This window comes from Manacus vitellinus, unplaced genomic scaffold (genome assembly GCF_001715985.3).
Source record: "Manacus vitellinus isolate BGI_N305 unplaced genomic scaffold, ASM171598v3 scaffold_47_pilon, whole genome shotgun sequence".
NCBI lineage: Eukaryota > Metazoa > Chordata > Aves > Passeriformes > Pipridae > Manacus > Manacus vitellinus.
In genome coordinates this window covers 2,389,128-2,401,427 of record NW_021940585.1, presented here as the reverse complement: position 1 = coordinate 2,401,427, position 12,300 = coordinate 2,389,128, and the positions used below count along the sequence as shown (strand labels likewise).

The window sequence follows — 12,300 nt, the reverse complement described above, 5'->3', positions numbered from 1 at the left end:
GTCTGGGCGTTTTCTGCTCCCTCAGCTGCCAGCGGGAGCTTTGATGTAGATCCTGCAAATTGCACGGGATGGAAAGGACTAAGCAGAACCAAAGAGAGCCGTAATTATTTTAGGAAAGGGGGAAATGAGCAGATTGTTCCTCTTGTGGAGGAATGTGGGGAAATTACTGTCTGTGAGCAGTGCTGGGCTTTGTGTAACAAACCAGGAGGTCACGTTTTCTGCCAGATAACACCAGTTACCTGCAAACAGTAGTTAAAAAATCCACTGTTACACTTTTTTTACATCATAAAAGTGTTATATTTAGTTTCTTAACGTTCAGGAGGAGCTGTTCAGGCTGCTGGAGCTTCCAGGATCCTCTGAGTCTGGAGCCTTGCTTTCATTTTTCCCTTGAACTGCCAATTTTAGCTTTAATACAGTGACATTCATTGTGAAACAAGCAGAGCTTTAAAGGTCCAATTCATCCTTCAGTCAGGATTTTTGATGATATTGTTTGAAATAAGTATTCCAGAGCAGAATTGACGTGGTCTTTAGAGCACGTAACTGAGACATTGATTCAATTCCAAGTGTCTCCACGCCTTGCAAAGGTAGAAAAGGACAGTCTTAAGGGAGGATCTGAAAGAGAAACAAGCAGCAAAGATTGACTGTAGTGTCCATTTTGTGATTATTCAGATGAGTCTAGAAGTTTCATTTTCTAAGTGTGAGTTTGCCAGTGCTTTAAAGCAAAGCAAAAAAAAAAACCCAAACAAACAAACAAAAAAAATCAATAGAACAACAAAATTAACTCGTTCAATCCTCGAAACCTCACTTCTATATTGTCTGTGGGCATATTTTAGGTAAGAGAATCATTTCTCAGGCAGGCTGGGAGAGCTGGGTGGGTTCACCTGGAGAAGAGAAGCTCCAAGGAGACCTGAGAGCCCCTTCCAGGGCCTAAAGGGGCTCCAGGAGAGCTGGAGAGGGACTGGGGACAAGGGATGGAGGGACAGGACAAAGGGGAATGGCTTCCCACTGCCAGAAGGCAGGGTTAGATGGGATATTGGGAAGAAACTCTTCCTTGTGAGGGTGGTGAGGGGCTGGGATGGAATTCCCAGAGAAGCTGTGGCTGCCCCTGGATCCCTGGAAGTGTCCAAGGCCAGGTTGGATGGGGCTTGGAGCAACCTGGGCTGGTGGGAGGTGTCCCTGCCCATGGTAGGGGGCAGGATGAGATGATCCTTAAAATCCCTTCCAACCCAAACCATTCCAGGATTCCACGATTTTAGTTGCAATCAACCCCGTTGCTGTTTTGACAGTTTGAACTGATGGCTGAGCAACTTCCCTCCCCCTCAGCCTTTTCCCCATTTTAGAAGCAGGAAGTTCCTGTTTCAGGCTGAAATGGCACCTGAAACAGCCCCGGGGGCAGGAAATGGGGCAGGTTGCAGAAAGTCTTATTTTGGTGCTTCTGCAGAGGAACATCCTGACACCTCCCTGCTGCAAACCAGCTCTGAAAACCAACAGCCGTGCAAGGGCCTGACATTTCAAACTGATCACTCCCCACCCTGCCTGTTTCCTGCACCCCACTCCTGATTTCAAGAGTTGCACTGAAATGGTTTGTGTTTTATTGCTCCATGAGAGAGGCAGGGCGAGGGATAATTATCCAAGTGAACACTTGCAACCTTTGCTTTGTTCAGAACTGGGTTTGTAACAGCATCTGATTGAAGTGCAGAGGCCTTTCTGTGCTGATTTGATTTTTTTCTCTCACTTCCAAGTGAGAGAACTTGTGGAAGACTAAAAATCTCTCCTGTAACACTTGCCTTTTCTTTTTCCAGTTTGTTGCTTCTTTTTTCCACAAGGATTTTCTTACGAGAATCCACTGATCTAAAACTCAACCTGTTAAAACACTGATCCCTTTTACAAGGGTTTCATGTTCTGCACCCACAGTGTTATTGCATAAATTTGTAAGATACTAAATTTTATGGCTTTTAGGAGCCTTATAAAGGAATATATGGAGAAATAAAAGGGAATCTGTTCATCCAGGGAGTTAATTTGTTCATCCAGTGCATGGCATGAGTGGTAGATATTTGTGAGAGCTCCAGCACAGTGATACCCTGTGCTGTGCTTACACTTGCACTGCCTCAGAAAAGCACAGGGTGTCATTTCAGAAATCTTTTTTAGGGCTGGCTCTGAGCAAAGCCCACAGAGGATACAGAGCAGCAGGGTCCCTCTTAATTACTGCCAGGCTGTCTTCATCACCACCCAAATTCCTGACTAAAAATTGACAATATTATGGCAGCAATGTGTCCTCATTACAGCTCTTTAAATAGTGGGAGCTTTCAAACAGTAAGAGCTCCATTTTTAGAATTGCTGTACATTTACCAACCGGAAACCATAAAATTAGGAGGAAAAAAATTGGTTTGACATTCTGTACTGTATCAATTACACAAGTTACTGTCTGTCTAATCTTTTCTTTGTATTGCTTAATTACCTCAGGCACAAAAGAATGTATCTATTTTTTGAAATAGATGCTAATTTGGAAGATGATCTATTTTTATCTGAAGCTCAATCCAGTTAGGGCAGAGTTGTCACTTGATCCTACTGGAATAAGGCAATTACCCTTTGTTTGGAAAGGTGTTTATTTCCCTCCACATCTTGCTTTAAATCATTATGTGACAAACAATACAAACAGCAATTTCTAATTGAAACGGGGGGGACTGTTGAGAGAAGTGAGTTATTTCCAGCTCTGGCAATAACTCAGCTGAAGCAATTGGATGCACAGGGAGAATCCTTTGTTTTGCTGCTCAAAATGAAAAGTAGAAAGTAATCAGAGTGGTAATGAGCAGCTCTGCAGTCCCTTTCAATAAATGTCTCGTTGGGTGGGAGAGGCTCATTGCTCAGCTTTGTTACTGGGCTTATCAGAGGAAATGTGACGTTTTTATTATTCTGAGGGAGAGGTTTAATTTTGTGACATTTCCTGTTTCGTTTCTTCCAAGATGTTTCTATTCCCTTCGGTCCTGTAAAAGCCATAAAAGATTTGATAATGAAAACCATAAACTCTTACTAATTCCAATGGAATCAATACATGGACCATCTAAATTCTAACACTGCAAGACGTGTATATTGGATTTCCAAACACGGTGGGGGATTGTTACCTTTTTTAGAAGAGAATGGGTTTTCCCTTCCCAGCCTCAAAGTTTCTGGACATTCAGAATTGGCCTTTTCAGTTATTTATTGTGTCACTCCCAGTTCCACATGCCTGAATTCTTCCACTGCCCTGGCAGTTCATGGCTGGACTGCAGCAAAGATGAGAGGATGCTCCATTTCCAGAGGGATCAGCTTCTCCTTCACACACTGTTTCCTGTGGAGCAGTGACTTCTTCAGCCAGGGCTCAGCAAAACCAAGTTGCCTCAGTGACCTGCAACATGTGTCAGACACTCCTCTGTTGTGCTGGAGTTACAGTTTCACTTTTACTACCCTGGTTCCTGATTCTTTTTAAGCCCTGGTATTCAGGTGTCTGGTTACTGGCAAGGATCAGGACAAAACATCCACACACAAAGAGTGGCTGGCCAGCATTCATAGTCCTTAAACAGGTCAGGACTGTGCAGGTTGAACAGTTCACACTTCTACAGGTGCCCCTGTGAAGTTTGCAACCTGCTGAGTACATTTGGAATTATTATTACACTAAAAAAAATTCTGATCTTCACAGAAACACAGAATAGTTTGGGTTGGAAGGGACCTCAAAGCTCATCCAGTTCCACCCCCTGCCATGGGCAGGGACACCTTCCCCTCTCCAGGTTGCTCCAAGCCCTGTCCTTGAACAGTCTTATGAGACTGTTTTTGTTTTGGCAACACATGCCCAGATTTCTCCCTACATTTGGCACCTTCTATCACTGTCAGAGCTGGTTTTGTTGGTGAATTGCTTCAGCCTGTATGAACTCAGGGAGTGAACTCAGTACATTATCTTGTCTTTAATTGCTTTTCTGCTCCACTCTAGGTGCGTATAGCTGCAAAATTCATCACTCATGCACCCCCTGGGGAGTTCAATGAAGTATTCAATGGTAAGTAAACAAGGAAAAAACGATCTGTGGTGTTTTTTCATGTCTTATCTATTACAAAAATCTAAGGCTGTGTCACACTACGCTGCTTTTAAGGTTAAGAGGTGGCTAGGAAAAGCATGCTGTCATCCTGGACTACATCTCCTTAATGAAGTGATTTAATCATTTCAGTGTTTGCCTTTGTACAGTCGAAAATGAAATGCATAAAGAGAAACATTTGATCAAAACAAATCCAGTAACCCACCTGAACCCTTCCTTCCTCAGATGTCCGGTTATTGCTCAACAATGACAATCTTCTCAGGGAAGGAGCAGCACAGTAAGTCCTAAAATTTCAAACACAAGTCCAATTACCATGAAATATTCTTATGTTTTCTTGCACCCATCATTCTGTGACAAAGAAGGCCATTTGCTGTACTGAGAGCAATCCTCTGTAATTCCTTACCACACCTCCAACAAAATACATAATGAAAGGTGTGGATGATTCTTTTTAAAAGCCCTAAATTGGGATTTGTGCTGTATAAAACTGACAGGAAGGCACCCTGCCAAAAAGTTAAACTCTGCTGCAGCAGCAGTGTCTGCTCATGATTTGTGAAGCAAGTGGAGCCTGAAATACTGAGTAATCCGTAGCCTAAATTTAGAGAAAGAACTGCCCTCAATAAAAAGCTTTCAGAAGACCTTGTTTACTTCCACAGCCTCATCAGGAGATGCTTAAAGATTACACATACAAGCTTTTTGATGCTAAGATTTGACTTCAAGCTAGGTGACATGTCAGTCAACAGGTCTTTACATAAGAAAATTGTTGTAAATATTAGTCTGCTGGTTTGTTTACCTTGCTGCTGTCTGAATTGTAGCTGGGGTGTTCCTGTTTTGCCTTGGCTTGCTCACATTCCCCCAGGCTTCCTGCTGTTCTACTTTTGAACTCTGTACTTTCCTGGTCATCACTAAACAAACTTGCCTTTAGACCTGAGCTTTATAGCTATCAACAATAAAAGGTGTTGAAAATCCTCTGAGAGTGCTTGTGTGTGCCTTATTTGCCCAATTAGGCTGAAATTTCACGTCCTGTAATCACAGAATGTGCTTAATTCTTGAATCAGAATAAATGTACAGCTAAAGTTCCTGTTCTTTTAACCCCCCACAGTGCATTTGCACAGTACAACATGGATCAGTTCACTCCAGTGAAGATAGAAGGGTATGAGGATCAGGTAAGGGAAGCTTTGTACACCTGAGGTTTCTATTACTGCACTCTGCAAAAGCAATAAAAATGTTGTTTCATCAAGAGGTTGACTCACAGCAGCAGCTGACTCACTCATTCTGCTCACAAGGTACCACCTCTCCCCCTTCCCACACACATCATTATATTGCCAGCCTTTCTTCTCTAAGGACAAAGCATAAGTGAAATGTTCTCCTAAAGTCCTGCCTGATACTACTTAGTAACTCCAATTCATTGTTCCTTAGAGCTCCTTGCTGAAGTCCCTGGAATTCTACTTAGAGTATGAATGATTAAAGATTACTGTCTATTTAAAGCTAACTTCCAAATCCTTGTGTTGCTACTTGCTTACAGTTCCTTCTGACAGTCGATAGTAGATTCTTAATAGTTTGATTAATTTTCTGCATTTTTAATCCATTCCCAGCTACCCTAAAAAACAAGTTGTGTTCTTTGATGATACCAAAGCATTGATTTGTTAAAATGATTATACCTAATACCATCCAATCTGGACCAGCAAAACAATTTTCCTTTATTATCCTTTTTTTTGGGGAACAAGCAGCAAGGCACAGAGAAGCCAGAAAGCTGCCTGACCATCTGTTCTGTTCTCTGAGCCAAGCTCTGACCCAGCTTTCCTGATGTCCCAGATATTCATGGGAGGCAGATATTTTTAAGAGAACTGTTCATACAAATAGCTCTGACAGGAGAAAGTTACAGTAGAACCTGCAAAGAAACCCAGCAAACCCCAATAAAATCAATATTTGGGAAGTCAGAGAATTATGGTGAATAAGAGAGAGGAGAGAGACAGCAAACCCCAATAAAATCAATATTTGGGAAGTCAGAGAATTATGGTGAATAAGAGAGAGGAGAGGGAAGATACAGTGCTTTGTACTTTTTCAGAAGTAGCCACATCTATGTACTCTTCTTGATCAAAAGGAGAACTATTGCAACATGGAGCATGGCAATAAATGGTAAATTCCAGATTAAAATTCTTCGTTTCCTTTAGAAATTGAGAAGGAGAACAGCAAAAATAACTTTAAAAGCAAAACCACCTGCTTATAATTGTAAGGATGTCCAACTTTAAGCTAAATATATTCATTATTATAATACTGCACTTAGTCTTCTGACCCAGAACTGGCTGTATTAGTGTGGAAAGCAGAGTTACCTTCAACCTCACTACAGTTACTGCTAGTTGAAATTATCACTGAAAAATCTCTTTCTTTATGCAGTATTACAGAGCCTGTGGAAACATTGATACCCAAATAGGGAAAAACGCAAAATAACACATTTATAGCGGCCTAAATGTATCTTCGTTTCACTTCCTTTTACAGGTCTTAATCACAGAACATGGTGATCTGGGCAATGGCAGATTTTTAGACCCAAGAAACAAACTTTCTTTTAAGTTTGATCATTTAAGGAAAGAAGCAAGTGACCCCCAGCCTGAGGACACGGAGTCGGGTTTAAAGCAGTGGAGAGATGCCTGTGACAGTGCCCTGAGAGCCTACGTGAAAGATCATTATCCCAACGGCTTCTGTACTGTTGAGTATCCATCTTGTTCCCCTGAAAGTTCATTTCTCTGTGTCAGTCAGTCCTGGAGGGGGCTCTGGGCCGGGCAGAGCTGTTGGAATTCTCCATCCTCACTGGCATTTTGGCTGACTTTGGAATGACAAGTTCCAAAGAGGGTGCAAATACCTTGGCATGCACAGGGTGTTAAAGATGCATTAGACCTTCTTTTTCATGCTCACCACTGCCAAGCACCTTCACACCTGCAGGGAATGAAATACCTGCCAGTGGAGGTGTTGGACAGTGTAATTAGTGATATGTGTTCTCATGAGGTACCACAACAGCCACCTCCACCACGCTGCAGAACAGAGAATAAGACTGGCTTTCCTCAGCTCTTGGGCCTTTTTAACTCTTTTTCTAAATGCAGGTTTATGGTAAATCTATAGATGGGCAGCAGACAATTATTGCCTGTATTGAGAGCCACCAGTTCCAGCCCAAAAACTTCTGGTAAGACAACTTCAACACAGTGTATTTTCTTCCTTTGCTAGTCCCCAAACCAACCCATCCCCTAGGTCTGACAAAGTCTGAAGGGCAGGTGTTCTTGGGCTTCCCAAGAAGTTCTTCTCCTTCTGTAGTCTTGTTTTCCTTGCAGCCCCCTTGGCACTTGCCAAAACCCTTCATGTGACCTATCCAGAGGGAGAGCAGAGCTGGATAGATACCCCTTTCCATGTTCCAGAGCACAAGCACACTGGAGCTGCTCTGTACTGAGGCTGCTTTGTGCTCAGGTGCCCTTCACAAATATAACTCAGTGCCATGTAGAACACTATACTACTGGTCCTAAGACAACACCAGAAACAACTTGTTGGTTTGGTTCTTTTTGCTGTTAGAGGTTTTGGGGAATAGTTTTCATGCTTTGATTGTTTTTAGGAACGGGCGCTGGAGATCAGAATGGAAGTTCACCATCACACCACCGACAGCTCAAGTGGCTGCAGTGCTCAAAATCCAGGTGAGCTGCTTTTCCTGGCAATAACAGGAGAAGCTGCATTGTGCTCCTCTTACACAAATGCATTCAGCTCAGAATGAGATGCTGAAATGCAGCAGAGATATCCTTCTCAAGTCAGGAGCTATTAAAGTATTCAAGAAATTAATCCTTAAATCTAATGTTGCAGACATAGTCTGCAATCTGGCCTGTGGTTTATTCTGTAGCATTACCCCACAGGCCTCCAAGTCTCCTTCAGTTTATAGGGCTAAAACCTCTACCTTGAATCTTTCATGATTGCTCTTATCTCAACTCTAGGCGTTTACTGCATTAACATAATCTTGAACAAAGTCTTGACAAAGAATGAAACCTTTTAGAAAATCCATCCTGCTTTTAGTCTCCACGTAAGCAGAGAAGTCTGGCACAACACTCTGTTGTGCCATTCTGGTAGCATTTTGGGGGCTCCAGGGATTGTGGAGTGAGGGGTCATGATAACCTGCCTTCTGTCTCCTGGTCCAGGTCCATTACTATGAAGATGGCAACGTCCAGCTGGTTAGTCATAAAGACATCCAGGACTCTGTACAGGTGTCAGTAAGTGTGCTAAAAGTTTTTTTTTCTTATGCTAAGCAGCTATTTTATTCCTTAAACAGCTCACAAAGCATACACTGCTGTGACTGCATTCTCTTGGCTTTGAAGTAATTTTAGGCTGAAGAGTCAGTGCAGTGTTTAGAATCACATGGGAATCCCAGTTTGACCTTATTAGAAAGGTTACAAGTTTGGGTTAAAGAGGACAGAATATGCTTTTCTATCACCGTGCAAGGGAAAGGAACAGTGAGAGACATACACTAAGGGAAATTAAGAAAGTTCGGTAGTACAGTAGAGGGAGCAACAGCTGCAAAATCCCTTTTGTACCACAAAGATCCACTTCCCTTTTGCTCACTAGGGTGCAGCCCTGTTCCAGTTTGGAGCACAGGCCCTACCCAGTATGTAGCAAGTGAAAGGAGCCCAGCTACAAACACAAGCTGCTGGTGTTACCCACTTCATCTGTACTCAGCCTGTCACTTGAGAAGAAATCTACTGTGTAGCTTTTGTGGATTGCTCTTGAACACAGGAAAATGTATTCTTCTCCTTTGCAGAGTGATGTCCAGACTGCTAAGGAGTTTATTAAGATAATAGAAAACGCAGAAAACGAGTACCAGGTAAGATCACTGGTGGTTAAATAAACCATGGAATCATATCAGTCTCCCTTTACTGTTAGTGGAAAACCAACCTCTAATTCTGCTTCTGGCTGAATCTGGTGTGGACTAAGAATTACTCAGAAAAGGGCCAGTCGTATTTGTTGAAAGAATCAGGTTTGCTTTGCAGTTATTTTGAAGGGTTACAAGCAGTGCCTGGAACAAGCATGGGAGGGGAGTGGGTGAGTCAGAGTATTTTCCTTTGTGACAGTTAAAAATACCGAAGAGGAAATTTATGCAACAGCTTTTTACATTCTCCCAGCCTGTGTGCAAGGTGACTCGAGAGAGATAAGGCAGTGAAACACCTAAGGAGGTGCTGTTCAGTCACCCTTTTGCTTTTACACACACTGGTGACTGCATTATTAATTTAGTTAATAGCGTGCCTTCACCTTCTAGGAAGGGGTTTGTGGCTTTACCACTGAGCTGTGCTTTCTCAGAGTATCTTATGACTGCCCTGACCCAAGTGCTTGCCCTTGCAGACAGCAATCAGTGAGAACTACCAGACCATGTCAGACACCACTTTCAAAGCCTTACGCCGGCAGCTGCCCGTCACCCGCACCAAGATCGACTGGAACAAAATCCTCAGCTACAAGATTGGCAAGGAAATGCAGAATGCCTAAGGCAGGGGCAGGGAGGTTCTGTGAAATGGTGGTGTGTGCAAAAAAAAAAACACAACAACAAAACAAAAAACAAACGTGGTCCTATGCCAAGTAGGTGGTTCCTAAACCAGAGCAGCATTTTTTTAGGGCTTTCAAAGTTAACAGGTTTTCTGGCCTCAGAGGGAACTGTGGAACAAATAGCGTTGTCTTTGTGTTTTGTGTTTCCTGCCACGTAAACTTCCTGTTGTAATGCATTTAATAGGTCATTTTAATTCAGCCAGTCGTGGCTCCGAGGTATAGCTGTTTTCAATCACTGGTTGGAAAACTTCCTAGCTGGAAAAGCCCTATTGTAACCCCCAGAGGAGGGTGCAGAGCATTCCCTTCACCTGTATTACACCACTCCAGGTACTCCAGTGAGTCTGTCAAACCTGCCAACAGCTCACAAAAGCTGCAAGACACAGTAAATGCAAGACAGTGAGTCCTTGTGTATCCTTATTCCCAACCTCCACGAAGCAGAAGGCCTGCAGGCTTAGATTTTACTGTATAAAATAAGTTTACAGGATCCTTTACAGAACTCCCTACTCACCCAGCTCTTCCAGGGATGTATTTTTTTTTTGTTTGTTTTTTACTCTGAAAATCCATGTTCCCTAAAAGTGAACATCTCTGCTCTCCCCTCTCTCGTGTCCTTACGGTTACCAAACATCTGCATTTTTACAGAACAAGTTCCTGTGTTCACTCTGCTGGTCCAAAAGGGCTGGGTAGTGATTAAAAATGCAAATGTCTACAGAATAATAGGTATGTTGTGCTTTAATGCTTTGTGGCAGGTTCATAGATTTGTATCACAGGTGTATGGATGGATAGTGTACAAAATAAATAAACTTGCACCAAAGTGAGAGAAAAAAAATCCTTTCCCTTTTGTCTCAGTTGTGGCCAGTTTCTTGTCATACTTAGAGGGGATTTTGGAATGAATCTCTTCTAGATGCTTGCTATGTGTTACTGTTTGGGTTTTTTCCCTGTAACATCAAGACTAGCAGTCCTACAGGTTTGTCTGAAGGGGAGGTTGAAGAGACATATATGCCTTTCTCAGAGCTCAGAACATGGATCCACTGCAAAAATTAACCCCCTTTGGTGAATTCCCTTTGCTTTTGTTTGCACTTTGTTATCACTGGGCCACCTTGCAGGTCCTGGTTTTTAAACTGGCTCATGTCTTCCTGTTTTTAAATACACAAAGGAAGGGGTTGGGAAGAGAGGGATGGGGCTGCCTGTGCATCACACCTCAGCTTTTGCACAGTAATACCACAAAATAAGTGTGTCTATCCTTTGTGAGTTTTGTCTAAATAAAATATATTTGTATTTGCTGTTGAGACTGACCATTCATCCCTCAGGCATCCTCTGTATCAACTAGTCTAGTGCAAATACACTGGTCTTTGTTTAAAGCCATTTGTGTCTGTTCTTTCGTGGTCTCGCTTCTGCTGGTGCCTGGTGAAGGCAGATGGAGAGGTGACTGCCTGAAGGCAGGAAAGTGGTGGAGTCACCATCCCTGGAACGGTTCAGAAATGTGTGGATGTGGCACCTGAGGACATGGTTTAGTGGTCAACATTGGTGTGATCTTCAAGGTGTTTTCCAGCCTTAACGGTTCCATGATTAGGGAGGGGTGGTGTCACTCCAAACCCGGGGGTGATGCTCCCACCCTGCTACACAGACACGGCCACTGGAGGGCTGAGAACTTCCAAAATGAAATAAAAACAGTCACAGAGCTCTAACGAAGCACCTCAGCCTGGAAAACGACAGCAGACGTCATTCCACTGTAACACCTCCCTCAGCTTAGGAAAGGCTCCTGGTTGGATCCTACCCGGGACAAAGCAGGGCTGTGCTGGAGGGCTGGAAAACGCCCTGCACGGAGCCACTCAAGGACAGTCCGTGGGAGAGGGTCCCTCCCTGCGGCAGCACCCGGGGAGATGAAAGGCTGTGTGTGCCAGTGCCCCACGTGCTGGGGCTGTGGCCGTGCATCCATCCAGGAAATCGCTGCAGCAATTCCAAGAATGTGGGGCTGAAGCCGGGGCCCGAGATAAGGCTGTTCACACAACACAGCTTTTATCAGCCTCAAGGCTAGTCTTCTCCTGCTCCTTAGTTACACTGAAAGTTGCTCTCTGCCCTTATTGTTCCAGCCTTAAGAGCTGCAATAATGAGAGTTTCTATCTCTCTGTCCTTCTCCAAATCTTCAGCTAATCGTCCTTTAGGCTGGCTCGGTCCCTGCCTGTCTTCTGGTCCCTATCTCCCACCAGCGTCTCAACAGCAGACTCAGCTATCTCAGTCCCGGTCCCGACCCTTATTTCTCCCTTGGAAAAGCAGTGCTTGACATGTCTGACCGCCCCTGGGGCACCAAGCAAGTGCCAGTCCAGGGCTGCCACATGCCCAGAGGGATTGTAACCCTGAAAGCAGTTGTCTCCTGGAGACCAGAGACTTCAGCAGAGACCAAGGCCAGCTCCAGAGCAGTGAATGTCCTGGACTGGCTCTGCTGGAGTGTACAAAAATCAAAGCCTGACCCCAGATGAATCACAGCGGGTACTGCAGCTTAACTGATCCAGGGAAGGCAAAGCTGGCCCTGCCCAGGGCCACAAGATGGGTCCTGCCAGCCTGAGAGCAGCCAGGCTCCCCTTCTGCCCACGTGGAAAGAGTTTTCCTCTCTGTTTACAAGACCAAAACTTAAAGCTCCAACATTCTGCAACTCCTCCTAAGGCAATGCCCTGTTCCT

At 43.9% G+C, this 12,300-nt stretch overlaps 1 protein-coding gene across 1 annotated transcript; it reads left to right on the top strand.

Moving 5' to 3' along the window:
* The first annotated feature begins 3,868 nt into the window (after positions 1-3,868).
* On the top strand, positions 3,869-10,985 carry CAPZA1 (capping actin protein of muscle Z-line subunit alpha 1). The gene is made up of 9 exons (XM_018079761.2): positions 3,869-4,028; positions 4,290-4,341; positions 5,164-5,227; positions 6,561-6,767; positions 7,160-7,239; positions 7,660-7,738; positions 8,231-8,302; positions 8,848-8,910; positions 9,426-10,985. Exons 3-9 carry the CDS (start codon positions 5,183-5,185, stop codon positions 9,564-9,566), a joined length of 687 nt encoding a protein of 228 aa, XP_017935250.1. The 5' UTR covers positions 3,869-4,028; positions 4,290-4,341; positions 5,164-5,182; the 3' UTR covers positions 9,567-10,985.
* Positions 10,986-12,300: the final 1,315 nt, after the last annotated feature.

What these genes read in the sequence shown, in the direction of transcription:
- CAPZA1 (XM_018079761.2), top strand. Translation starts at nt 5,183, where the DNA reads ATGGATCAGTTCACTCCAGTGAAGATAGAAGGGTATGAGGATCAG. An exon ending in ATCCCAACGGCTTCTGTACT is followed by an intron (nt 6,768 to 7,159) that starts GTTGAGTATCCA and finishes TTCTAAATGCAG; the next exon opens with GTTTATGGTAAATCTATAGA. An exon ending in TTCCAGCCCAAAAACTTCTG is followed by an intron (nt 7,240 to 7,659) that starts GTAAGACAACTT and finishes GATTGTTTTTAG; the next exon opens with GAACGGGCGCTGGAGATCAG.